Raw genomic sequence first — 27827 nt, 5'->3', positions numbered from 1 at the left:
TGTAATTTTTATATATCTAAATATGAGTTGTAATTAATGGATTGTAACAAATGATAGTTATTAAAGATGATAATTCACTATAATCGAATATATATTGAACTTGAGCAGACCCCATAACCGACTCTGAAACTTATAAAAAAATAAGTTCGGTTTCAAAAATTAGGAAATCCGAAATCTCTCATTTCTAGAGGTCACACAGTATCATCATTCTTTCAAGTGATTTTGTTTCAAATAACTTGTCAGGACTAGAATGGTAATCGACGATGATGTCTTTCCATAAAAGGAGAAGCACCGGACGGATCCAAGTGTCGGTGTCGGTGTCGCTGTCGGAGAGAGAGAAAAGGGCAACGGAACAGTCCAGTCCGACAAGCTCCCGCCAGAAAACGACCGACGCTACTCATCACTGCACTCACTCCACTCCCCACTTAACGAACCGAACATCAAAACACACGCACAATTAAATACTCTCTGTCTCTCTGTCTCTCTGTCTCTTGACTCTTTCTCTCTCTTTCTTCTTTCCATGCCCCTTTCGCTTTTCCTTTGCCATTCTTTACGCCAAGGTGCTGCTCCTGAGCAAAAGCATTTTGCTTTATCGACCCCTCAATCGTCGGAACTTAGACTGCGCTTTCGCCTGCCTGTGTGAACTGTGGAGTACCCTTTTCTGTCCTCAGTCCAAAGCTGGAGTCTTTCTTGGCTTTTCGATTTTCCCATTTTTATCCGGGATCGGTTGATCTTGGAATGTTTTGGTGATAAATTGCTGATATAAAAACTTGGGTAGTCGCCAAGATTTCGAGATATGATCTGCCTGAGGCCGGAAGCCTTGGACGACGGCGGCGGCGGCGGCGGCGGTAGCGACTCCTGCTTCTCTCCTCGCAACAGCAGTAGCATGAGCGGCAATGGCTTCGTGCTCCCTGTCGACTTGTAGGCGACATGATCTTAGATCTCCTCACCTCTTCTCCATTTGCTTCATCACTCGTAATGGGTAGTTTTTCCTTTAGTTGATGATGGGTAGTTTTTGTGCAGGGGAGGTTCGATACAGAGGTATTTACGGAGGAGTGGCAGGTCAAATTGTCGAACGAGGAGCAAGTCGTTTTCTTCCGGTGACGGGTGCTCCACTAACTCTGATTTCGAGGTATAAAAATAATTTGCTTGTCTCTGCTCATTTCATGTCGTCATTGGTGAAGCCCTTGCATTTGGAATGAATAGTGGGTTAGGCTCTTTGGAGTTTTGTTTGAGCAGTTTTCACTGAGTATGCGATGGCGACGCTGTGTTCAGGATAAATGCAGCGGGCGGGAGAAAAGTGGGAAGCTGTACACTTACCGATCCCAGCTCGAGCAAGATGTGAGTTTTGCCAATATCTTGTTTTGTATGCTATTGCTGTTGTGGTTCTGCTTGTTGACTGAGTTTCCATGTTCGAGGTAGGCGTTGTATAGATAACTAGTCAATGAGTGATGACGATCAAGTTTTGGTTGGGATGCATGCTCTTGGCAGTGTCTGAGCTAGTCTATTTCTGGTGTTGTAAAGTTCTCTCGAGTGACTTGATTGTTTCTCAATTCTCGCCCGATAACTGGAGAACCTAAAGTCCAAATGCTTGCACTATTTGACCATAAAAGCCATATTGATTCTCGTGAAATGCCCTATTGAATATTGCTTGAATGGTGACAGGTTCAAAGATTGCAAAAGGAGTTGGAGGAAGAGATTCAGTTACACTTGACCCTGACAAATGCTGTTGAGCAATGTGATCCATCATTGTCTGACTCATCCAGCCAGCTTCCAGATAAGGTTACTCTCTGTTTCCATTTTCTCTTCTTCAATATACTTGTTCACGTCTCAAGGTCCATTATATGATTGAAGGCCAAGGATCTAGTAGGCAGTATAACATTGTTGGAGACAACGGTGCAAAAGCTTGAAAGGGAGTTGATTGCCCTCCAGCATCAGCTACATCAAGAAAGGAACGAGCGCCACCTTGCGGAATACAATCTTAGGCATTCTTCCTTTAGGGCTTCATCAGCATCAGATATATATCCTAACCTGACGGTCCTCTCTCTCACCCTCTCTCTGTCGTCTCCCCCAAAAAAAAAAAAAAAAAATAAATAAAATAAAATAAGGTCTTCTTGAATCTATAACTTAAATTCATCGATGAAGTCTGGAATGCTTAACTACTCCTGTGGATAAGTATTAATCACATGTTCTAGGATTAACTGTAGTCAAGAGTTACACATTCTCTTCATATACATAAATACATAAGTTTTCACTTGCTTTCACTAGTAGAAGAAACAAAATGAGAGAGCTTAGTGATGTAATGCAGCCTATAAATCCTAATGGTGGAGAGAAGAAAGACGCGGAGATTGGATATCTCAGTCAATGGTTAGACACAACCCAGAGGCCAAATAAGGATATTCTGCAGGAGAACCTATGGCATCACCCTAACCAGCTGTCTGAAGAAATGGTTTTGTGCATGAGAGACATTTTCATCTCTCTATCAGTTTCACCTAAAGAAGACTCCTCTCACGTGGCTTCACCAGCTTCACCAATGTGCCCACTCTCCTATAACTCTGCTGCATCTTCCTCAGACTCACCCTTATGGACTTCACCGGCTAGGAGGTCCTCTGGCTGCGATTTGGAAAGTAGTTATGATGTCTTTTACAAAGTTGAGACATTTGATCCTTATACATTTCCTGGTAAGCTGGAGTGGCCAGGAACTGTTGGAGCCTACAGCACGGCAGTTCAAGTCTGTTCTCTGTCTGTTGGGAAGAAAGAACTTATTTATGCTGCAGGAGCTCTCAAAAGATTCAGGTCAACACTTGAAACTTCCTTCTAGAGCAATTAATATATTGTTACATACAATGGTCTTCATTTGATTTTCGCAATTAATGTGTCTCTTCTTTGTGTGGTTGAAGAGTAGATAAATGCATAGAAACTTTTCCTTGCCAATTTGATGTATTTCAACAGAAGCTTGTCTTTCTGGAGCAAACATTGGGAAACTCTTCCTAATGTTTCTCATTTAAATTGACTTGAACTACAATGAATCCATGTTCTGGTACCTCGACTTGCCTGATCAATTTATGCCTACTTTCAGAGTAAACTTGCAAATTTCTTTGGCAAAGGTTCTAAATTCCATTGACTTCTCAATTTACCTTCTATAGGTTCCTTGTGGAGCAGTTGGCCAAACTGGACCCATCTAGCATGACACACGACGAGAAGCTGGCTTTTTGGATCAACTTGTATAATGCCTTGATTATGCATGTAAGAATCTCCATTTTCTGACTGATGGTTTGGGTCCGGTTTTTCTCCCTTTGCATGTGATCCTCTGTTCAAAACCCTTTGAAAAACCTGCTCATTCACACCTGCACTGGGTATCCCCCCTCCCATTTATCCTGGATTGGTTTGTTATAAGATCGGCATCCTCTTTACTAGCTTCTGTATTTTTTTCCCCTTCTGGTCTACATTCTTTAGATGCCTGGCTCTCCTTATTCATCATATTTAATCTACACTTTGCCAGGCATATTTAGCATATGGAATTCCAAGAAGTGATGTCAAATTCTTTTCCTTGATGCAGAAGGTAAGCATTTTATCCTTTCGAACATTCTACATCAATTTATTCTCAATTTCAGTTCTTACTCACTGGGGGATGCACCGTGCAGGAATGTTAAAAACAAGAAAGTAGTGGATTGAGGAATCAAGTTAAAAAGGATATAAAAATAAATAAATAACTGGCTTGATTTCCTCTAATAGATGTAAATGGATTTATGTAAGCATAACGTTGCAGCCATTGGTTCAAAATTCAATACTGGTCTTGTATTCGGTGAAGAGGCAGGATAAGCAGCTAAAATTGGCTGGAGAAAAGGATTAAATTAAATCGCTGCTCTTCAAATTTTGATGTTTGTATGTATCTTCCTGATTTGCTTCAGCAGAACTTGTTGATGGTTGAAATGTTTCTGAATGTTTAAGCAGACAGCTAGCTGCGAGACTCTTATGTTTTGGCAACATGATTGCAGGCCATGTACACAGTTGGAGGGCAGTCATTCAGTGCAGCTGATATTGAGTACATTATGCTCAAGATGAAGCCTCCTCCTCATCGCCCACACATTGTATGAATCAGTTCCTCAGACTGTTTTGCATCTTTACATGGTCATTTCATCACAAAATCAGCTCCCTAATGTTTGTCAGGCCATGACATACTGCAGTATCATGAAAATTAGTCCATCTATCCACGAAACAGTCCTCCCTTCATGAGTGGGAGTGTTTTCCTTTGCAGTTCTCTTCTGCTTATATGAATCGCTGATTTGTTTTGTTCTGTTTTCCTGAATCTACGAAATAGTATATCTGGAATTGTGTTTCCCCCAATAGAGAAGAGAAGCAATCTAATGTGTTCTTTAGTCGCTTACATGCTTGATTTGTATTTGATGTCAGGCTTTGTGCTTAGCTCTCCATGAATTCAAGGAACTTGAAGTGAAGGAAATATATTCGATCGATCAACCGGAGCCTCTCCTTCCATTCACGCTAAGTTGTGGGACGTATTCTTCACCAGCGGTAAAAGCACCACTTATTCCTTCCATTCCCTTTAGCTATTCATGCCTCAGGAAAATACGGATGCTTAACTAAATACCGAACAAATTTGGCAAATGAGATGAATTGCTTAGTGATGTTTACGTTGCTCTTATTCGATGATACTCTTGTGATTACCATACAATTAGTATTAGCAATTGGAAACTAGACATGGCCTTATGGATATAAGGTACCCTTAAAACCCAAAGAGGAGATGCTTCTTCTTTGTATAACTTTGGGCATTTCCTAACGACAGGTCAGAATCTTCAAGCCTGGAAAAGTGGCCGACATGCTCAGGCAGTCGTTGAAGGACTATGTGCGAGCATCGGTCGGAATTAGCAACAAAGGGAAGGTGGTAATTCCGAAGCTGTTGCATTCTTTCATGAAAGACATCGGGGAGGACGCATCAATGGCCGAGTGGATCTGTCAATTCCTCCCCGGAGAGCAGGCCAACATGGTGCGGGATTGTTCGTCCAAAATCAAGTGGAGGCTCCTCGGAACTCGGAGCTTCACCGTCTTACCTTTCTCGTCAAGGTTTCGCTACCTATTTCTCTAGGAAGGAAAGAGCTCCTTTTGATCACCGAGAGAGTTGGCATCCAGGTCTTGGTTAGAGTTGTGGAACTAGGAATCATTCGAGGCTTGAATGAAAATATGTTTCAAGGCAAGAAGCCACGAGAATGTATTATTTTATCTTGTTTGGTTCTGCGTCCTCATACACACACGGTTACAATCATGATACAAATATGAAGCTGCCATGTTCTCTAGCTAGTTGTCATTACAACGTCTGACTTTGCTGCAGAGAGAGAGAGAGAGAGAGAGAGAGAGAGAGAGGTCTTCCTCAAAATGCTATACGCTTGAGGCACTCAGCACCGTCTTTCGATTAATGTATGAGCCGCAAACCCTACATTGGGAAAAAGGAGCGGCAAGAGATGCTGCACTTATCAAAGATCTTACTTGGGCAAACATAACATTACCGCAGAAAATAGCAACAATTTATCCACCGCCTGATGTGGCGAGCATTCTTTGATGATTTTTTTACAAACTCAAGTAGTTATTCTGAACACAAATGAAATTAGAAAGCTCCAAGTGAAAGTTATACATCACTAGCATTGCTTTACAAGAGGAGAACCATAGTGGCAGCCTCGATCTGTCCTTATTGAAACTGCATCAGTGGTAATCAGACTGACTATATGAATTCGTAGATAAGATTATGTGATAGGCTTCTGAAAAGAGAGAGCCCACTTCATTTGTATAACAAAAATTCATTTGATAGTTCTCTACTTAACTTCCTGATACACATCCTAGGCTTCTACAAATATACCCCCAAATGTCAAAAAACCTTAAGATGGGTAAACAACTGAACTCTCCATCCGCTACTCAAAAATCTTCCTAGCAATACATGATCGGTGACGTATACATCTTTCGATGGTAAAATGGTAAAACAAGACAGGAAAAATCACCATTTTCACCCATCCCTAGCAAACAATATCAAATGGCGGTAGATCGCGAAAGTTGGCAGAACAATAGTTGGTCTGCACGGAAGGTATATACTGCAGAAAATCATCACTTGGAAGCTCACGAATAACACAGGTTATGATGGTAGGAGAATCATCAGTTGGGTCTTGAAAAGATCACCAAGAGCTCCACGAACATCCATCTGCATAATTGAAAGATGTTAATCCACCGGATATGTTCATTGCAGGTCAACTATGAACATCATCAGCACCCACACAACACTCTGAGATCATTTCCAAGTTACTGAATAATGAATCAAAAATGTCAACCCTTCCCATTCAACTCCACCCTTCAGTTAGAGCACAATTAAGCACTTCCCTCCCACTAATTGGCTACAGCAGCAGACATTCCCGCTGTGCACTTAAATCCCCAGCCTGTGAGAGTAAAAAATTTGCAAAACTTCATATTTACCACCTAGGATGGGAATTGGGGTTTGCATTAGGTTGAGCTCGATAAGTTCTACACTTTAGTCTGCTCAATCAAGTGAATATTTTCAGTATAACAACGAAAATTAGTCTTATTTTCAGTCGCTAATAAAAATACCGATTCCAATAGTGGTGAGTAATCAGAAGGGTAAATCTTGATATTATTTTCACTTCTGAAGAAAAATTCATTAGCTGTAGACTGATAACCAAATATTTCCTAAACTAAAAGTTAAGAAAGAAACCAGTTCAAAAGGTAAGTTATGGGCCTATGGCCTTAACTGAGGAAGACACTAGCTGTTAATCATTCCATATTAATTCTTGCAACAGTGTATCATTTCCACAAGTGCAATCCATGTCAAAAGGATTTCAGCATGGTCCACTATGTTTATTAAGCAGAAAAATATAAAACCTCCTATCATTCTTAAATGCTGATATAATAATGTTGAGTAGTATTAAAGCTGTCATACCCATCAATCACTAAGTATAACAAGCCTATTATAGAAAGGAACCCATTGAAGAGTCCAGAAGACAGATATTATTGCAAGGAGGATATTTTAAAGAAATAGCAGCTCAAAACATTGAACCTGATTAAGACTTCCTTAGACCAAAAAATAGGCCATGGAAGCAGAAGAGTACCTGATCGCAGCATACGAGTTTTGTGAGTAAAGGATAAAACTCTCTCAGGTGTCTCCTGAAAATTTTACTGTTCATAGAGGACATGCCTTTAAGCACCTGAAAAGAAAAACACTGTCATTCCTGTAATAACCAGAATTTTTTGTGACAAACGACAAATCATACAATAAATGATGTGGTACTATAATTAGATAAATCTGTTATATGCAGGGAAAGCAAGGGTGCGGAGTTGAGACTGTAAACATCGCCAAAATAATTTTGCAAGTTTTTGAAAGGTTACTTCCAAATTAGTGAAATTATCAATCCAGATTTTAGATCATACAAACTTCATAATTTAGGAAACAATACAGCCAAACATAGAAAAATAATCACATACTAGTATTGGAATGACGAACATACAGTTCCTAAAGAAACCAACATGAACTATGAGTGTGGAAAAAAGTCGAAGCCTTCATCACTATTAATGGCAAATAAAAACCAAAGATAGATGGAAATTACACAAATTTTCTGGAGGTAGATAACAAATGATAAATCTCTTATCTGTGAAGGCATAATGATTTCATGCAATATTCAGGAGCAGCAGGAGATAATAGCAACTCAAGGCATGTTTGGGGACACAATTTATGCAAACTGGGACTTAGACAAAACCAAATCAGGAAAATAACTGACCATCAAAACCTCAATTTCATTCTTGAAGGACTAAAGAAATGGCAGACGTACCTTCACTATGATAGGTGAACGCAACTCCAGAACTCGATGAATATCCATATTAGTGCTTTCCACCACGTTGGACTGGAGATCAGATGCCTCCTTGAGCACCTGTTCGCAGAATGACACTAGCTTATCTTCAGCAATCCCTGAAAGTTTTTCCTCATCACTGTTGAATGAAGTATCTGCTTCAAAAGACCCATTGGCTTCAGAATGTTCCCCATTCTTGAGACAATGTCCTGTCGTCTTTTGTAAGATGTCCAGATAAATGCACGTTCCAGCTAATTCCTGGCGAAGAAGATTAATTGGTGGCCTGCAAAAGATAAACCACTTACTAGGAAGCCCAATCACCCCATTCTATCAAGTGGCCATAGAGCTGTAGAAGAAAGCAAGTGGAGTCGAATGGTTCTGAGTCCTGACAAACCTTTCGGCAGGAATGTATCGCATTCGCATTCGGAGGTTGGTGTATGAATTATAAGAAGTAGCAAATTCCAACACCGAGAACAATATGTCCATTATTGCAATCTTTTGCGGTACTTTCAACTTGCTCCAGTATTTCCTCTGCAAATTAAGAGAAAGTCATTTTGGTGAGTAACCTGATTGATCTGTACCACAAGGAAGCAGCCCTCAAAATTGTATAAAATGTTGATCACTGTATCAGCGTACTATGGCCTGAGGTGGCCTAACAGATTGATAAGACACGCACAGCAGGACAAAGATGTCTAAAAGGACCAAATAATACCTGAATACTGTCAATGGCACCAAGAAGTAGTAACTGTGTGATGCATTTCCCTCTAACTGTTTGTAACAATGGCGTCTCCTCCTCATCTTTTGCGTCAGGTTCAGTGACATTTGAAACCTACGTAAAAAGTAGATCAGTTAAGAGAAAAGGCAACCCAAATGCCATTCATCACATGCATCAATGCTTTGAAATATTAAAAGTATCGCCTTCTTTGGCTTGCAATTACTAGAATTTCCCTAAAATGCTTCAAAAAAAAAAAAAAAAACCCTTCCGTGAATCACCCATGAAAAGCAAATTATTCTAGAATCTCCATCCACTCGTGTTGCAGTAACCACAAAGGAATATGAGATATTGGTCATTCCCCATCATCATTAAATGAATAAATCATATATTGACCTATTATATTTATATCTTTTGCTAGAAAGAGTGAACTGCTGAGCAACAAATTCAAATCTGATAAGATGAGTAACACAGTAACTCATGAAAATTATTGTAAGAACTTGAATAAGTAAAGCAAATGACTAGTGTGCAGTCAAAAGGTTTCTTGAAAAGGTCTCCAGATTGACAGTGGAAGTAATTTTAAAGTCCTCACTCCACATACATTCGACAAGTACATATGATACTAATCAAGAAAGAAATACACTCGTGCCAAATAAGAAAAAATTTCGTTTCATATCTGACTAGTGATGATGACGATGATGATGCAAGAGATGTGTAAAAATTCAAATTCTCTATTTTCTGCACATTAATTATTAAACACACCATTCAAACCTATACATATAGGAAATGCCATGCCATCATGTTAGATGGCAATAAAATTAATTTTGGGAGAACATAAGTACAATATCAATTGCAACCAAATCAAGTTTGGGTGGATGATTAATAACCCCAACCATATTATATTTTGATAGAGCATAAGTGCAGACTTCTTCCTGACCTCACAGTAAGGTCAGGCATGGCATGTCTGGGTAAAAAACTAACTAGTATTGTGTAATTTTCCCACAGAAATTAAAATAATATGTTACTCTATAAAGACAATAGATAGAACGTTACCTTAGCTGGAGAAGATGGCACTGAAGCATCCAAAGCATGACCTTTTGATTTGGAAGTAAAACTTCTAAGGAGGAGATTGTCCATCATATTCCCCATTATTCTTTGACCAAAAGTTTGACCACGTTGAATGCCTCCTTCTACTGATTTCTGAGATCTTCCTGATGGTGATGGAACACCTACAATGGACAGAGTTAGTGTGTTAAACTTTCACAATCTTCTACAATCGTTGCTCGGGTTTGGGTTTCCTTAATCTACTGATCAACAAAATGATTTAAAAAGTACTCATTTACTTTATTTTTTACAAAATTCTAATTAAAGTGCAGTCCATTGCCATCAGATGCTGCAAAAGGAAACATACTGAAACAATCAACTACAAAACTAAATAACTTACCTTCACCTTCATAACCATCTAAGTTAGAAGGAGATGCCAATTCTCGATGGTGATTCAGATATGCACTTGTGCTCTTTGGAGTTCCATCATTGACATCCAATTGATGATCATATACTTCACCGTTGTCTAAAGTTTGTGATGAGGCAATATCCCCCATGTTAACCTCTGATTCTTTGGTCAGTGCTGTATGATTTTTGAGGTTCTCAAATCCCAATGCATTGAGAAGCTCAAGAGGTTGTGTTGTATATGTAGCATCTCTATCAGTCGAAATCAAAATGAACAGAAGAAAATTGAGTCGTGCATGAATTAGATCAGAAAAACAGAAGAAAATTATGCCAATGAATTACAAAAGTCTGAAGTGCCTAAACATCAAAAAGTCATTAAGAGGAAAGGACGAAATTGACTCCTGCGTGAATGCACCTTATGCTTTTCAATAAAGTCTCCCAATCAGTCTCACTAAATTGATGTCCGCCAACTTCAATGAGGTGCACCAGTGCACCCAGAGAAATTGAAACAACAGACTGATCAGTCCTTTTGGCACAATCCAAGAGCAGACTTAATAGCGGTGGCAGCATAAAACAGACCTCCTGCATAAGAGAAAAATCTTGAGACATGAATAGCTATATAGGGAACTTAATTATCCATAAAAATAAATGTTTGAGGACTAAGTTTGCATATCCAAAAGAAGTGAGCCAACTTATTAGTGGTCTAATCTGCAGAGTTTGAAAACTCAGTCTCTCAGTCCACTGATTTCCATTGAAAGGAAACTAACGGGTATGAATGAAGAGGAAGGATGGGATCAGAACTTTTAAAAATATACATTTAGAGAGAAGATATGCATGTTTCCCTTGTTGTCCTATATGGTAGACATTTGGATATAAAATTTCTCTGGGATGAATGAATAAATGTCCTCCAAAAGTCAAACTATAGCTAACACTCACAAAATGTTCAGATTAAGTGACCCATGCAATTTTAGTCCTTATCAAATGCTGCTACGAAATTATCAAGTGAATCCTGTCTATAAGAACACAGATAATTTTACCCACAAATTTCTATGTTTTCCTTCATGAATATGTGTCACCTAGTAATAGTTACCAATGGCACCTAATTATCAAGTTCACAATACCTTGTAGAAAGTGTTGAATAGATTGCACAGCAACTGGAGAGAATGGACACTGGTTTCTCGAAGCCATTCGTCACCAGAAGAAACTGAGCCTTCCTTTCCCACATGTCTCACATGATCAAAAATGGGAAACAAGACACGGTGGAAGATACTCTCCCAAAATGACGTTGAAAACTTGCTCCCTCTCTCATTCAGGAGATCAAACAAAACTTCAAGTGCACAGCTTCTGACCTCTGGCCTAGGATCAGTCGTCAGATCAGATAAACCAGCCAGCATTGGGAACCAGTAGTGCTCTGTCACATCAAAGTTTGGATCTGCCTCTACATCGATAGGCATCAATGCACCACCAGGTATAAGGCCCTAAAATAAGAATACAGTTTAGCAAAGGCGAGCAACAGCCACTTCTTTGTGGAGGACACTAATAAGAATGCCTCCTTTGAATGAAACATAAGATCACTAACTAAATTTTTCTACACAAATGAAAGTGATCCTTATGATGTATGAGAAACTCCAGCAAACAGAAATTAAACAATCAGCAACAGATTGACAGCATCCTAAGCACAAGGGCAATGGTTCTGTTCCCAAGGCACGTGTCAAACCAGCTAAACAGTCTGCGAGTTCAGATGCACACACCTAAATTTTCCCAGACCACTTGAATGATGTGCAAAGCAAGCCCTTCCTTCTCCTCAATCATGCTATACAATTGCACATCTGATATAGAGGGTTAACGTCACCAGTGGTCCCTATACTTTTATCCGAAAATCAAAATCATCCTTCTACTTGTTCTTAGTTCAAAAGCATCCCTCCCCTTTGTTAAAGTGCTACTGTCAGTTCTTCCATTATACTTTTTTCTCTTGCCAGTAAATTTTTGCTGTCATGAATGCCAGAATACATGTATCATGTTATGGTTCCCTTGAATTTATAATGGCACCAAATAAGCATCACATGAGAGAGAGAGAGAGCATGGATCCAGAGTCCTTCATCATGGCCGCAAGCTCAAGCTCTAAGCTCGCGGCATCAATGGCCACTTGAACTCTCTACCACCATGGCCAAAACTCGACCTCACTGCCATGGCCTCTCAAGCTCGAGATCTGGGCATTCGCCCATGGCTGCTCGAGGAGCTCGAGCTCTAGGCATGTGACTGATCATGGCTGCTCAAGCTCTAGGCTCGTGAACAGGGCCACTAGAGCTCAAGCTTTATGACCAATATGGCCACTTGAGCTTGAGCTTTGGGATCATGACTGCCATGGCTGCTCGAGCTCTAGGCTCATGGCCATGGCCACTCAAGCAAGAAAAAGATTCAACTCTTTAGGAAAACCATAATTCCCAATTGAATTGAGCAACAGAAAGCATTTGCGCTTCATTCAAACACAGCTAATGATTTAGAAGAGGTCTGTAGTCAGTCGCATGAACAAATACTAGAAATTGGCTCCTACAATACCAAATTCAACTGAAAACTCAAACTCTCAAAAGTTAGAAATAGCTAATTGCTTCAACATATGCAACACAAAACTCATTCGTGCTCAAAACTCAAGCAGACATGCCGCGAGTGGTGGTCATGAGTGGGTATGAATCATAGTTTATGCATTGGTGTGGCTGTGGCTGTCAGATTTGTGAGTTTTTGGTTGGGTAGGGTTTGAAGAAGGAAGAGGAGGGGAAGGAATAATCCGCAGCTTGGGAGAAAGGAGAGAGGGCGGTTCAAGGGGAGAGAAAGAGTCAACGCTTGGAAAAAAGAACAAAAAAATCCACATCAGCAGTATTTAACAGTGTTAATGCCATGTCAGCAAATTCCATCATCAGACTGACCTAGGGATGATAAGTGGCACTTTTTAGATAGAAAATAGGCGCTTTTGGGGAAAAAGAAAAAAAGAAGAAGAAGAAGAAAGAAAGCAGAGGAATGATATTGATTTTCAGGCAAGCAACGGTTGACAGTGACATTAACCCATATTATCACAGTTTCTAGAAAACAGATGGTTTTCCACCACTATACAGCAATGAAGATTCTCTTTAATAAATTGAACACATACATCTTTCTTAGAAATTAAAAAAAGCGACACACTTCCAATGCTAAAGCATAGAAGTGATGACGACACAAAGCTACACCTTAAGAAAGTTTCCACAGAGAATCATGTCCTTTTTCTGTAGCCTTCTCTCTCATCATCTTTCTACACATTACAATACTCCTGTTAAATTTCATCTAACTCAAAAGGTTTTTGAAGTTTCAAAAAAGAAAAAAAAAAAAATTCTTCATGACTTGTGACTAAGGTAGACGGGGGATCCCCTTCCACATATAATATTCTTGATGGTCATCTTTAAAGATAGATAAAGGCTTCAATCTGCAGTAACTTTCAAAAACTTCTGTGATTCAACTCAGAAGCTTTCAGGCTGCCTAAAAAACTTGATACCAACCCGAACATATGATGGTAAAAGTTTTACAGAATTTACAGAAAGATCAACAGACCACCCACCATATACAAAATGATTAAAAACACGCGACTGGTGAAAAACTAAAATACTTTCTTTTTGCATTAACCACCATCAGTCAATATAACCACCGTCAGTACATACATACAGCAGAGATATTCAGGGGCATCTACCTAACACAAAACAGTATTATATCAAAATGCAACAGAAGAAGGCTCCCATTGAGATGCTATCTTATTGAACTATGAGAACTAGTATTCCTTTTATCTTTATAATATTTATCAAGCTCATAGCATATGAGGTCTACAGTTAAAGATGAAAATAAACAATGTGCTCAACCACTGAAAACCAAGAGCCTACCTCAGCTAGACGATCCTCACATATACGTAGAAGAGCAATAGCCTTCAAACTTATTCGATGAGAGCTTTTGTTATTAGCAAACCGAATAAGGCAGTTAACGCAGTCCATAAAACAATCTCCAACAACTTGATCAAAGTGCTCCAAGATAACTGCAAATGATCTGTGTATTAGCCACTGAACAAGCGCTAAATTGTCTAGCTGGAATCACAAAGTGTGTGTGTGTGCGCGCGCGCGCATGTGTATCACATATAAAAAACAATAAAACAAAAATAATTGAATCTGACCTTGTTCAACATTTTCAAATGCACTTTCAACAATAGATTCCAGCTCATCATCAGCAGCTGCCGTAAAAATCATAAATACACTACGCCAGCCAGACTTAATGCTTCCAACTTTAGATTTGATCATCTGAAATAACACATGAAACAGAAAATGCATGATTGCAACAACTGATGTATAATGCACTTCAGCTAAGACAAACGGTAAGGAAAACCACTTATTCATACTTGCACGATGCAGTCAACGATCAAACCCCTTAAAGATTCACTTTGACTATTTCTCATCAGCACAACAAATGGTTTGAGGATGTCATTTTGGAATGTGAAATTGGCCAACTCAGCACGCTCCAGATACTTCATACCAAGCTGCCTAAGAGAATCAATGGCGTACATTGCAATTTTTTGATCATGATGGCTCCCAGCAGAAATAAAATGATTAGCCAAGACAGACCATATCCGTGCCCATACCTGAACCATAACATGCATTTACGATGTCAGCTGAAGTTGTTTAGAGAAAATTAATTGTCATAAGAAGCAATTGCAGATTCTAATCATCAAAAACTGATGGCTCATAGTCGAGAAGAGTACATCACTTGACCATCTACAGCCCTCTTATTGAAGAACTTAGTGAAAATCAATAGATAATAGGCGACAATTACCATTCGGATGCGTGCCATATTGTAATAACTGATCTCCACAAGCTTTTGCAAGCTGAAAACACGAGCTGGTGTCTGTTTTAGTTCTTCAGCTGATACACCACAAAGGGCATTAAAGAATTCTACAACAGTATCACTAGGTAACTTGACACTATTTACAAATACTTGCTCTGCAGGTTTCCCGGCCAGCTCTCTAAGAGATTGAAGAACTGCATCCCTGGAAATCTGATTAGATCCATGCATGACAGTTGCAGATATTGAAGGTGTTGATGTTATGTATTCAAGCCGAGAGACACATTCGAGAACTGCATTCCAAGTGTCTTGAAGAGAATCAGTCTCCGTATCGCATAGAGCAAGCAATGTCCGCAATGCTTCTACATTCTTACTGCGCATATCCTTCGGTGCATGCAAGAAGGTACACCTATAAAAGCATATGAAGCCATTATCTAGAAAACTAATTATCTGCAAAACCAGATCATAATATAGACAAAACGCAGTAGTAAAATTGACCACCATATAGACGATTTTAAAGTGTCTGCACCAGAGAGACCTCCAGCATTAACCTAACACCTTCTGAGATTTGTTACTTGCCAGCCTCTGACCCCACGCCCCCCCCACCCCCAAAAAAAAAAAAAAAAAAAAAAAAGACTAATAATTTCACCATTTTTCAACATTGTCAGATTACTTTTTAGCAAGCTAAAGCTCAGGTAGCCATTTTGGTTGCAGGGCCCATTGCATGAAAGGCACTTGGTGAGACTCCAGATGGACAATGGGCTGTCGAAGAACATTACAAAGACCATATCTAATTCTTGTGCAGAGTATATTGCAACCTAAAATCGCAAACATCATAACAAGAAAGGTATTCTCAATTTATAGAAAAGAAAACAAGTAAAAAGGTACTGTATGCCCCATGTCAAAGGATGAAGTAAGGAAGAAATGAAGGAGGAAGGGAGGGGGAGGGGGCGGGTGTTCGGGGTAAAGAATCAGTTTTCACAGAGCTTAGATAAGGGAACCTACCTAACCAGGGAGGTTAAGAATGCATATCGCATTGTATCCATTCCAAGAACATGAGTGATGTGTATCCCAGCTTTGAATCCCTCCATACAAAGAATAATTCTGGGTTTGTTATCCCCTTCCTCCATTGTGACTGAGAAAGTTGCAAGCAAAGGCCATCCTACGGCTTCAACCATTGGCTTTGCAATTTCAATCCTCTGTGATGAGTAAAATACTCCTCTTTTTACTCCTTGATTACGAAATATAGCCTGTGTTTGTTTGACAATGGCAGCACTGTCATTCTTAGGATCCACTGATGACTTTCCTTTAGGGAGAGCAAGATTCAAAATGCTGACAAGGCCGCTTCTTTCCTCATATGCTGGCTTCAATGTGTTACTCTTCCCCATACCAGCTGTCTCATCTTTCAATTTGATCTCCTCTTTAACTATAGAATCATAAATCTCCTCAAGAAGCTCCTTTGGGGCATTGTCATCAGCATTATTCATGGCATTCATGCGTACAAAATCTGATTTCGACATCTTAGCCGAAATATTTGGGTTATGCGCATCAGTATTTAACATTATAACAGCGTAAGCAAGAACATATGCAGTATCTGCATTTTTAAAGAGGCCTGGGTGATCGGCACAATATCTGCCAAAACAACAGATAAAGAGTTTTCAGAAGAAAGCAAAGATAAAAAGCAAAGGATGCTTCTTACATTGTTAGACCAACGATCCCCATCATAAGGTCAAGATGAAAATGTGACAAGCGATATAACAAGAACAACACACCATTTCCCCCTTGCCTCTCAAATACAAAACATAAAAGAAACCGTATCGAGTCAGTCACAGCCAGAACAATGAAACCATCTCAACATTGACAGACTTCAAAAATTTGGTCCACTGTCTAATGCTTACTGTATGCGATTTTTTGCCATGTCGAGCATAACGAAAGATTAAGGAAAGAAAGAGGAGGAACTTGACCACAATCTGTCGCCAGATTGAATTTCCCAATGGCACCAATGATCACATAGACAATGTGGATTGTATCAACAGGAGCAGATTGAACCATCCTTATGGACATAATCATACAATCATGGCAAGCAAAGCTGGTTCAAGAATGTTGGATCAACTCATATGACGAAAATACAGAAAGGTTCCTAGAAACTGAGACCATGACCATTTACCTCTCAGTTGCACGAGTTGTCTACTTTTAATCATGCAGAATCTGATCACATCCATGCTTACTATAGCTTAACTGCCAAAGGCAGGGAAAAAAAAGAAGAAATTACAAACCTTTCAGCAAATTTTTCCATAATCCGATCTATCTTTTGAGCCTCTCCCGGAAGTCTAAATCCTTTAAGGAATTCACGAATTGCACTATCAAACTTCATTCCTGAAAACTTCATTGAATCCACATAAGCATGCATGACAGCTAGCGGAAATTCTTCGTGCTGACCCAAATAATCACCAATCATAGCCTGCAGAGCAACACTCTTAAGACAATTCAATATCAAACTTGAATATGGTGAAATGTAGTCTAGAGATCAGACCTTGTCTAAATTGTTCGTAGTCCTCAGAAATTGGGCAACAGAAGCAGGTGAATTCTCCACTAACTTATTTGATATCAAAAACTCTACACCCTTCACAGGTTTCCTGTTGAACTGCAACATGACAAAGCTAAGATTGAGCACTTCAATAGAGCTGCACACTGAGACGTTGAGAAAGAGTATTCTTCACACAGTGCAGCATCAACATATCGCCCAGTGATATTTTTGCAGAAGAAAAGCCAGCAAAATCTAATCAAGAGACGAAAATGAAAGAACACTATCAAATATCTCAGAACAAGCTGCTTTCTTAAACTTTTTGCTAGATGAGGTATCCAGTGCAAGCAACAAATTTGCCATTCTACAAAAGAGGATTCTATTAACTAGATAACCAAGAAAAATGCTATATATGACAGATAGAATGGCTATCTAGATTCCATAAATGTTATAAGGTATCAAAAGAAAAGACAACTTCTATGATTTTGCGTTCATCAACAACTTACTACCGCAATCACTGACAAACATCCTTAAGATGCCATTTCTAATTGAGTAAACAGTAGAGAATAAGAAATACATCACAGACCACAGCAAAAGGCAAATACATCACAGACCACAGTCAAAGGCAAACTAATCAACATTCATCTTCAATCAGCCATACTCCACAGATTGATCTCCATTGATTCATTTAAAGGTGATGATAAAACCCCAACCAACACCAGTAAATCCTGATTCCAGATTCAAAAATCTAATTGTCTTGGTCACTTTCTCTGAAATATCATGACAAGGATGGAACTGGCTCATGGGAAATGACATGGTTTATTTAACTTCTGGTCCATTTCTCTCACGAGAATTTTTTTTTTTTTACGATGAATAAAGAGATTTTCCTTGATACACTATGCAAGAATGTTAGCTCCTGCACTACTTGTTCTTTCTCATACTCAGGTTCCTGATCTAGCAAAAATGAACATACTTCATAAAAATTACAAGTGCAAGTAACTTGCCTCAGAGACGGCAGCTTCCAATGATGATTTATGAGCCTTTGCCTTTTCAAAGTTACTGGGCACATCTTCCTTTTTGTTCATTTCCAATGACTCTCTATATGAAGCGTCATCATGAATGTTCTGCCCTTTTGATTCTTTGTGTGCCTTCTCCCAATCAACAAGCGATTTGAGCACATTCACAAGGCACTGTAGAATTAATGTAAAAGGTTTGATAAGCCAAATGCCATGATCTTTTAGCATGCAAAGATAAAGTTAAGGAAGATCCAAGTTCTGACAGCTAACATTAGAGACCTCAGCAAACAGATTAACCTACCTGAAGTGAAGAACCTTTGATGGAAGCTGCCTGTGAAAGAGCAACAGAATTGGGATCGGCATTTTGTGTCCCTTGAGATAATTTAGACAGAGTGGTAACCTAAAGCAACAAACAGATGCTGAGAAAAATGTACCAACCATATAACAGAGTCAAAGGGCAGAAGATGAGTGCGGTGAGGTGCAGTGAATGGAGATATAGGAAGTAAGATACCATGCGTTCAAACAAATTTGGTGCCTCAAGATCACAATCGTAGTTCACATACAAGTCAACAAGCATTTGAGGATCCCTGCATATTTTCTCAAGCATCCTGCAGAAATATGCTCCATCACATGGCAAATTTTGAATATTGACCAGTTGTAGCTGGCCAAGAGTTGAAGGATCCAATAAATAGAGGGATTACTGTACCGAAGAACACTTGTTTTTTGGGTAATGGGAAATTTAGAGCCGTCCAATGACCGTAGAACTATCAAGGGAAAGAATACACCGATCTCTCCCTGAAAAAGTAGGAATTAAGATCATGGGGCAGCTAATTACAAAAGTCAAAAAGAAAGTATCTCTGGTGTCCTAAGACGAAGGCATACTTTAAGACTTTCCCGAAACCGCAGCATGAGTACCGAGAAGATGCCAGTTGCATACTGCAAAAGATTTAAGTCAAACCAAGTATCTTCAAGTGAATATAAAGGAAGCGTGGATCTATGTATATCAAAGTAAACCTGAAAGATGACAGGGGATTGAGAAACAGAAGCCCGCAGTAAAGCATATGAAAGATAAGCTTTCACTGAATCGATGAAATGGAAGTTCTCCGTAAATGAACGGCTAACACCTTCCAGCAACCCCTGCAGCAATATTAGGTGACAGCTTAATTCATTTGCAGTTTCAAACTATCAGAGAAAATTTCAACAAAGATCTCAAGATAAAAAAACACTTTTATACATCATATTGCTTGGGTTTTATAGGTCTATCATCAAAATCTACAATGGAAACTAGGATATGAATCCGAGAACACTCCTCACAGAGGAAACTACAAGCATGCCAAACCACAATTCAAGTTAAATATGTCAAGTGACATTGAGAATGTCACTGATATTTATTGACTATTCCAGTAAAAAACAAATGAAACATGCTGCATCAAAGCAGAGATTCAAAAACCTGCAGTAGCTCAAGAGACAATATACGTGTCTTCACCGTAACCTCATCACTATCTTCCTTCATACCCATCTGCATGAATTGCAGGTAGACTTTTCAGAAGAGGCTTATGAAAGCGTATAGAGATGCAGAAAAAATAGTAAAGCACCAACCTTGCAAAGTGTTCGGAACACCAATAAAGCATCACGCTGTCCGATGCTCATGCTCTCCAGGTCAATCCCTCTGTGAAAGTAAAATGTTCATGCATCCAGGAAATTAAGTTTGAATAACGACCTCACTATCACACCTAGCACATAGCTATGCATACCTTGTTATCTTTTTACCATCTTCAAGGTGGACAGCCTTGTCGAGAACAGCCTCTAAACCCTATGAAGTAAAGAAAGTGTCGTGGTAGTAAAAATTGTCAGAACTGAGTCATTGACACACATGAATATATATGATGCTTGCATGCGCATATATATCAACATAGCAATACAAATTTCAAATATCTCTCCTTCATAAATGCAAAATAAAGAAGGTAGAAATTATAATGCTTGATACAGGAAACTCTGGCAAGGGTGTCCATTCGAAAAGATCAATATGTTATGGCATTAGAAAGAAATAAAGAAAGAGGAAAGCTTCCATCCGAACTATCAGACCCTCAGCAATATATGCTAAATCAGAGAGCATATTCATACAATGGAACCGAAGCGATTATAATACCATTGTACTTTTTATCCCTGCTACAATAGTGGCATTATGCTTGCATATGCCATTACAAAAATAATAAATAACTTTCCCATATGCCTGCAACATTATAGTCATTGCACCCAAAAAAACACGGTAATACAATATGAAGATATCTTGGATTCAAGTGGCGTATAAATTCATAAACTTAGATCAAGGTGCAAAGAATGTTGCATTTTAGCAATCTCTCCCACTACCAAAACATATACACTTAGAATTTCTCAATAATCATGATATGCAGCTCAAATCCACAAGATAAATCATTAAGCACAGGGTGCATGTATGCGCAACAGCTAGTTAGCACAAATGAGGACCAGTGACTTTAATCATTGAACTTAATCAAAGAAATTGGAGAGATGATACAAAAAGAATTTCACCTTAATATCAGCACCGCCAGCAAGGCTTTGGAGTTCCTCTACAGATGCAAGAGAGGTCTCTTTGGCCTGAGTTAGTGCATCGCCCAATGTCATTTCTTTCTCATTTTCATTACTGGAAGAAGTCTCTTCAGCTTTTGAGCTCAAATTCTCTTCTGAAGGAGCTTCTGATTTTTGGGCACTAGCGGAAACTGAGGGAGCAGAGACCTAATAATTTCAACAGATGTTATTTTTGTTGGACAAAGTGCAAGAGAAATGTTTTTTTCCCCTACATGCAACACGCATAACTATATCTAAATGCATCAAGGCATACAGGTCTAACGGATATGTAGAACAAAAGATATATCCCTACCAGATCAGACTCCATCCTCCGGAATACAATGCTAATCATCTGTGTCAACATTGCCTTTGATGTTGCTTGGTTTATCGGATTTTTGCTGCAAATAGAATGTTCTGTCACCATACACTTTTTTGGGTTTCCATCACATAGAAGATTGTAATTAATAAAATGTACCTATTAAGAGCAATATTATAGCACACTCTGATAACTCCCAGCAAAGATTCCCCATGCACTGCATCACAAGCAACATATGGTACATAAAAGGGCATAGGATAAACACAGATGTATAATGCAGATTGAGGTGCTGCCACATCATGACATATTCACATGTGCAGGGAAGCAGAAACTGAATTACAACAGTACAAGAGCTACAAGTGATCTATTGGCCACATTACTATTAGTAATATAATTGCAAAAAAAAAGTTGACATAATTGCCATAGATGCAGCATGGTTGGCCACTGCTCATAATTTGACGTGATTCAGTCACGATATTTATCACCGCTGATATCAAATTACCAACTGAAGTCTAGTCATTGTACACTCAACCACCCTGAAATTTTTTTAGATTTCTTTCATCAAGTCTCAATGATAAAGGAGATTATAGGACAGAATCCTGTAATACAGTGGTGCCTCTGCTGAAAAGTCGGCTATCATTTCATTTAATGCTATAACTAAGACATCAACATTGTTAGAATGCGTATACATCTTCATCTATGCTTCACTCAATTCTAACTGAACTGTACCTTATTAAAAGTTTTATTCACTGATCAACTAAGTTTGGCTTTTTATTTGATTTAACTGATTAGGATACTTCTTATAAGGAGGTCATAGAAGAGGCAAACAATCTTGATCATGAAAGTTACTGTTAGAATGAAAGTTCGCAAGGCCTATTAATTTGTGTGCCTTACTTCATGGACTACTTGGAACTTGATTACAAAAGACATTTCACCACAAAATATAAATCATATATTAGCATTAACAAGCCATGCTCAGCAAAGCAGGAGTTAATCAAACTGGCATCGCATTTCCATATTCATGGTGACACATGCCATTTTTTCTCACTATGAAGTCCAATGAGAACAGCATCACAGAGATACAGGAACATCTCCTTTAAATCAACTTAAATTACTCAAATCCCAAGGAAAGAAAAAGGAAAACATCTGCCTAACTCATTTAATATGAGCACCACTTTATACCTCTTCACCCACTACATCCATATCAAGACATTGACACTCAGCTACCAATGAGTTCAGTTATAGCAAATTGCGACTTACTTAATTGAACAAGAATTCCAAAGTAAGCACAGACAAAGATTGAAATAGAAGAGGATAAGGTTTTCATTGGTCAGAACATACCTCGGAACTTTGCCGATGCTACTGCAGTGAGAAGTACCTTTAGCACTAGAAGAATGGTGCTGCACATTGTTTCACAGAGTGGACAGAACAAGCAACATATATGAAGTATAGTCCCCATTTAGTATATCATGAACAAGAGATCACTAAGATACAAGGTATATACCTATCAGGTGATGAATTATCAACACAACCACAAACCATGTTCAGAATGTCTGTGAACAAAGGAACATTCTTCCCACCATCTAAACCAGGATCTCCCTCCAAATGATCATACGCAATAAGTTTCTGGAAAACATTCAGTTGGAAAAATTAGTTACCGAGTCATTTTAAGTGTAACATGGACTATTATGCAATAATAAAATCCGAACACGAATACATTGAAGTAAGACTATACGATAGCTGGAAGACAAAATGGTTAGGCTAAACAGGTAATTGCCCAGTTGTTATGTACTATTAGTATCTTGTCAAGAAAAGATAGCTGGTCGTTCCGAATTGATGAAGCCAAGCCATGTCAAATATAATATGTCGCAATAGCCCTAAAAAACATAAATACTTAATAATGATGATAATAATAAGCCACAGAGTTCACTAGTAGACTAACCCTCGAAAATTGACCATGGTTCCAGTTTGAAAAATGATCTTGGGGAAGTCAGAACTAGACAAGAGTTTATAGTTACATACGTGGAGACAATCCAGAGCAGGTTCCAGAACTTTCAAGTTCTTTGTCTCGAAAGCAAGCCGGAGTGGATTCAGTACAAGCTCCACCTCAGCTCCTCCCAGCGTGTGCCCTGCACTTGCCAATGCAGCTGTCATAGCTCCAGCTGCAACCGCTGGCTTCACAACGTGCTCTGCTCCCTCGCCACCGGGTGCTGCTGTGTATGATTGATCGGGCTCTATTGCTTGTTGTGCACCTCCACCTTCACTTTCAGCCACACTGAAAGGGAAAATTTAGGTAGGGAAAGAGGGGGTTGAAGACGAGTCAGAATCATTCACATCTAGTCTTTTCCATGCATCAAATCGCATGAAGCAAATCCAGTATCCTGTTAATTTTCAAAACTTCTCCAACGGAGGAAGAGATTTGAGATTATATGGTCCCAAATTGAGATAGGTCAAATCCCTCTCTACACCTCTCTCCTTCTTTCTAACAATAAAAGGCAGAGAAAAGAATACATATTCCAATCGGCACAAGCAATAGGATGTAACTGTGGCTGAATTAATTGGATTGGCAATTCAGTTACTTTCTTTGGTTGTGACTAATAACCCATGTGAAAATGGAAAGGAAGCAGTGAAAAATGTCAACTATGTCCTTTTAATAAATTATCGAGAAAGAGAATGTGAGGACACACTTAAAATTAATTTGCAAAATTGCAAGTTATTGGCATTCCCATGCTGGAAGTGTGCCAATTCCTTACATTTGAAAGCACAGTTTCTTCCAACCACACAAAATCGTGTCCTCAATCTTGAGCATTTATCAAGGAAAAAGAATTAGAATCTGCACAAATAAAGTCTTTCCCCAGGAGCTCAATCCAGTATTATCTTTACGAGATGAGAGGAAAATCTTTACATAGTGCCCGTATTCTCCTAGATTTTCCCAGTCACTGTGACATGAAATAACTATATCCTACTCCTATCATCGTTACGATTAACAGTATCTTTCTGTACTATTCTTTTTATCCCTTTCAAGATGCCATTATCCATTATTAGATCATCAATTGTTTCAACCACATATTTCTTCTAATTTACATACTTAGCCACCAATTACGCTGCGACATAAGCCTCATAAATCATCATGGTCTATTCTTGTGCAAAGATTATTATGTAGTTGCAATTTACATGTCATTCAAGAATCGCATTTTACCATGCTATCAAGTAGAGAGACGCAACATTCTTTAATTTCACATAAACACAACACATTCTTGGAGAGATTTTGCCAATAAAATGCTTAAATAATTAACAATGGAAGCAACTAAAATAAAGTTCTCCACCAGTGAGAGTGGAAAAGGAGTATAATAGACACACAGTCCGCTACACTTGTGAATCAAGTTCATACAAAAGTTTATCATATGTCCTAAATCTTAGCAAAACATCAGCCTCGTCACAAGACTTCGTTATTTCAAATTACGCATGTCTTAGAAAACGCAAAAAGGAGTAAACAACAAAATTTTGCATACACTGAATCAACTAGAGATTACATTTTCATCCCAATGGTGCATGATAAGGAAAATCGTTGACTTAAAGGTGAATTTCATTTACGTGGAACATGACTTCAAATACAAAAGAACAAGTACAATAAAGAAAATTCTAGAAGCTTAAAGAAATCTATAGTGACAAATTGCATATTGAAAACAAAGCTAGCAAGTTTCAAATTAGCCTACTCCCATACCTCGCCTCAGTAGCCATTTGCTGTGCTTCCTTTGCCTCATTGTTGGCTGAAGGTTGAGCGACCACTTTTGAATTATCTGAAACAACATAAACCCTGATGAGCCTTCGAAATGCTTAGCACTAAAAATAAAACAAGACGACGTGAAAATTGAGAGACTCGATGAAAAACAAGCAATTATTAAATCAAATGAAAATGCCGAAACTTGGCAACTGGACCAGCATTCTAACAGGAGGAAAAAAAAAATAAGAAAAAATTGACAAGCCCTCAATCCGAATCACGCTCTGCCTCAAGGACTCATGACTGGGAACATAATTCAAAGAGGAAATTGTAATAGGACACTACAATCAAACCAAAATGGTGGCCATCTACAGATAGATAGCAACCAACAGCAACTCCCACTACGCCCCCCACTTCAGCACCGGAGCTGTTCATCTTTCACGGACACATTTCCATTAAGCATTTTGCATTCGCTTCTCGGAGCACGACTGGACCAACTGACCAGCCCACTCGCACAGGCAACCGAAAGCCCGAAACTAATTACAGCACCGTCAATGCGCACAACTCCGCGCATCAAACGAACGAGCTAATTAACCTCTCCGGCTCTCGACAATCACCGGCCTCGCGATTCGCGCGCGAAAAAGAAAACGGAAATGACCGGAGCGGATGTCCAAAATCGCACGCACCTATGTACGCCTGGATGGCGCTCTGGAGGTCGGGATGCTTCCGGGAGCTGGCGCACTCCTTGAGCATCGACTCGAACGCCCGGGTGACGAACCCGCCCGCCGCTCCCCCCGCCATTTCCCTCGATTCCGGCTCGCTGCTCTCGGCACCGCACTCGCTGCCCGCGGGGGGGCCACGGACGCCCACAGGGGCAGAAGAATCAACGGCGAACGATCCGAGCACCTGAGATCTCTCCCGGCACGAGATCACGACGGCATTCGCATGCGCGGGCGCGGGCGCGGCGGCGATCGGGGCGGAGGCGGGAGCGTTTTGGCCTTCGGGCCTCACCGGATCGGAGAGATCTGGAAGGGGGAAGGGGAAGGGAGATGCAGATCTCCTTTAGCTCCGGTGAGCACAAAACTGGTAAAAATATTCTATGACGAAAGTCGAATGAATGGGGACGGACCAGGATTTTGATTTTTCTTTTTTGACTTTCTGGCGATCGTTTCGATTCGGAATTTTCATTTTCGGGTCCTCGGTTTGGGCCTGGGCCGATATATAGGCCCATCGAGTTGGGCCTGTTCTTCCTTCTCCTCCATTTTCCATTTTCCCTTCATATTGCTATGCGCACTGTGTACTGTCTTACCTCCCAGCCTAACAAAATTTTCTTTATTAACAAATGATAATGCGGAGTCATTACTCGGTTAAACTTAGTTTTTACCTTAATTAATTCATTCTCTATTTCAAACAAGCATATTTTAACATTGTAGAAATTAGTAGTACGTCAAATATATTCCAATGTCTTTCTTTGATATTTTAATGCGACGGAGAACACTCGTTAATAAGACCCTTATTTCGTAAATGAGTATTTAAAGAGAAGATTTTTCCATTTCATTGATGATTTCTTTTGTCGATTTATTTTCTTTTATTTTGTTGAACTTTACAAAAAAAAATAAAGAATTTTAATAGGAAAAAAAAAAAAGAGAAGGTTTCTTGACTTTGATTTCCATGTGCTTTTAGAATAGAGAAGCATATTTAATTAATCAAGACTATAAGTTGAGTCTATTGTGATTTTGATCGGATAAAGCAATATAAATATAAGGAAAAATCATGAAACCGTGCATGTCGCGGATGACTGTGTTCTTCTTAAAAATAAAAAAAAAAACCACACTTCAGTAAAGTATGAAAACCACTGTACGAAAAATCATATATATATATATATATATTTACCTTTGGGCCTCGCCGGACGAGATCACGACAGCATTCTCATGCATGGGCCCGGAGCAACGAGGGAGGGGCGCGGGAGCATTTTCCTTTGGGCCTCACCGGATTGGAGAGATCTGCAGCGGAGCTAGGGAGGGAGAAGAGGAACCTGCGTCTCTCTCTCTTTTCTCCTTAGCTCCGGCGAGCACAACCGGTAAAATATCCCATGATGAAAGTTGAAGAAAGGGGAAAGGCCAGGATTAATTGACTTTTTATTATTTTCTGGCTGATTTTCTTTTTTTTTTTTGGGATTTTTCAATTCCGGGTCCTCAGTTTTGGGCCACCAAATTGGGCCTGTTCTCTCTTTTCCTCCTTTTCCATTTTCCTAAGCCCATCAAATTGGGACTGTTCTTTCTTTCCCTCCTTCTTTCCATTTTCCTTTCATTTTGCCATGTAAACAATTTTTTTTTTATTAATATATGAAAGTACGGAGTCGATTACTCGGTTAAACTTAGTTTTCACTTGAATTAATTCATTTTGACAATGGCCTTTTAGTTTGCGTTATTCGAAGAAGCGCATTTTAACATGGTAGAAATTAGTAGTGTGTAAAATATATTGTTATGTCATTCTCTAATATTTTAACATGAAGAAGCACTCTTCCGTAAAATTCTTATTTCATGAATAAGTATTTCAAATATATATTTTTTAATGTTGTCGATGATTTTTTTGTCGATTTAATTTCTTTTATTTTGTTGAACTTTACAAAAATAGAATTCTAATAGGAAAAATAAAAGAAGGCTCCTTGGCTTTGATTTCCACGTGCTTTTGGAACAGAGAAGTGGATACTCATTTAATTAAGCAAGACTATAAGTTGATTTCTAGCGTGATTTCGATAGTATGAAAACAAAATACATGTACGGAAAAATAAGA

General features: G+C 39.1%; 2 protein-coding genes across 2 annotated transcripts; one reads left to right on the top strand and one right to left on the bottom strand.

The window, feature by feature from the left end:
* The first annotated feature begins 446 nt into the window (after positions 1-446).
* On the top strand, positions 447-5312 carry LOC104436369. Its single transcript, XM_010049119.3, has 11 exons — positions 447-921; positions 1024-1132; positions 1276-1341; positions 1666-1782; positions 1855-2037; positions 2309-2796; positions 3147-3246; positions 3503-3562; positions 3999-4091; positions 4414-4533; positions 4805-5312. The coding sequence occupies exons 1-11, from the start codon at positions 797-799 to the stop codon at positions 5102-5104; spliced, it is 1761 nt and encodes a 586-aa protein (XP_010047421.2). The 5' UTR covers positions 447-796; the 3' UTR covers positions 5105-5312.
* Positions 5313-5599: 287 nt separating this feature from the next.
* Positions 5600-26126, bottom strand: LOC104436368 (brefeldin A-inhibited guanine nucleotide-exchange protein 5). Its single transcript, XM_010049118.3, has 33 exons — positions 25718-26126; positions 25035-25110; positions 23333-23585; positions 22815-22936; positions 22652-22710; positions 21470-21527; positions 21308-21392; positions 20959-21162; positions 20163-20221; positions 20008-20077; positions 19859-19927; positions 19423-19545; positions 19291-19344; positions 19115-19203; positions 18920-19016; positions 18710-18808; positions 18397-18582; positions 17402-17512; positions 17145-17329; positions 15874-16500; positions 14860-15277; positions 14429-14668; positions 14207-14330; positions 13923-14071; positions 11142-11498; positions 10436-10602; positions 10016-10272; positions 9625-9800; positions 8572-8688; positions 8254-8390; positions 7842-8142; positions 7125-7220; positions 5600-6205 (listed from the first exon to the last, which is right to left on the bottom strand). The coding sequence occupies exons 1-33, from the start codon at positions 25830-25832 to the stop codon at positions 6140-6142; spliced, it is 5346 nt and encodes a 1781-aa protein (XP_010047420.2). The 5' UTR covers positions 25833-26126; the 3' UTR covers positions 5600-6139.
* Positions 26127-27827: the final 1701 nt, after the last annotated feature.

Source organism: Eucalyptus grandis, chromosome 3, assembly GCF_016545825.1.
Source record: "Eucalyptus grandis isolate ANBG69807.140 chromosome 3, ASM1654582v1, whole genome shotgun sequence".
NCBI lineage: Eukaryota > Viridiplantae > Streptophyta > Magnoliopsida > Myrtales > Myrtaceae > Eucalyptus > Eucalyptus grandis.
This window is presented reverse-complemented; position numbering and strand designations above follow the sequence as displayed.

Coding starts and splice junctions, on each gene's coding strand:
- LOC104436369 (XM_010049119.3), top strand. CDS start 797: ATGATCTGCCTGAGGCCGGAAGCCTTGGACGACGGCGGCGGCGGCGGC. Junction 1,133..1,275: donor CCACTAACTCTGATTTCGAG/GTATAAAAATAA, acceptor CGCTGTGTTCAG/GATAAATGCAGCGGGCGGGA. Junction 1,783..1,854: donor CCAGCCAGCTTCCAGATAAG/GTTACTCTCTGT, acceptor ATATGATTGAAG/GCCAAGGATCTAGTAGGCAG.
- LOC104436368 (XM_010049118.3), bottom strand. CDS start 25,832: ATGGCGGGGGGAGCGGCGGGCGGGTTCGTCACCCGGGCGTTCGAGTCG. Junction 10,273..10,435: donor ACTTTATTGAAAAGCATAAG/GTGCATTCACGC, acceptor TTCGACTGATAG/AGATGCTACATATACAACAC. Junction 6,206..7,124: donor AACTCGTATGCTGCGATCAG/GTACTCTTCTGC, acceptor TCAATTATGCAG/ATGGATGTTCGTGGAGCTCT.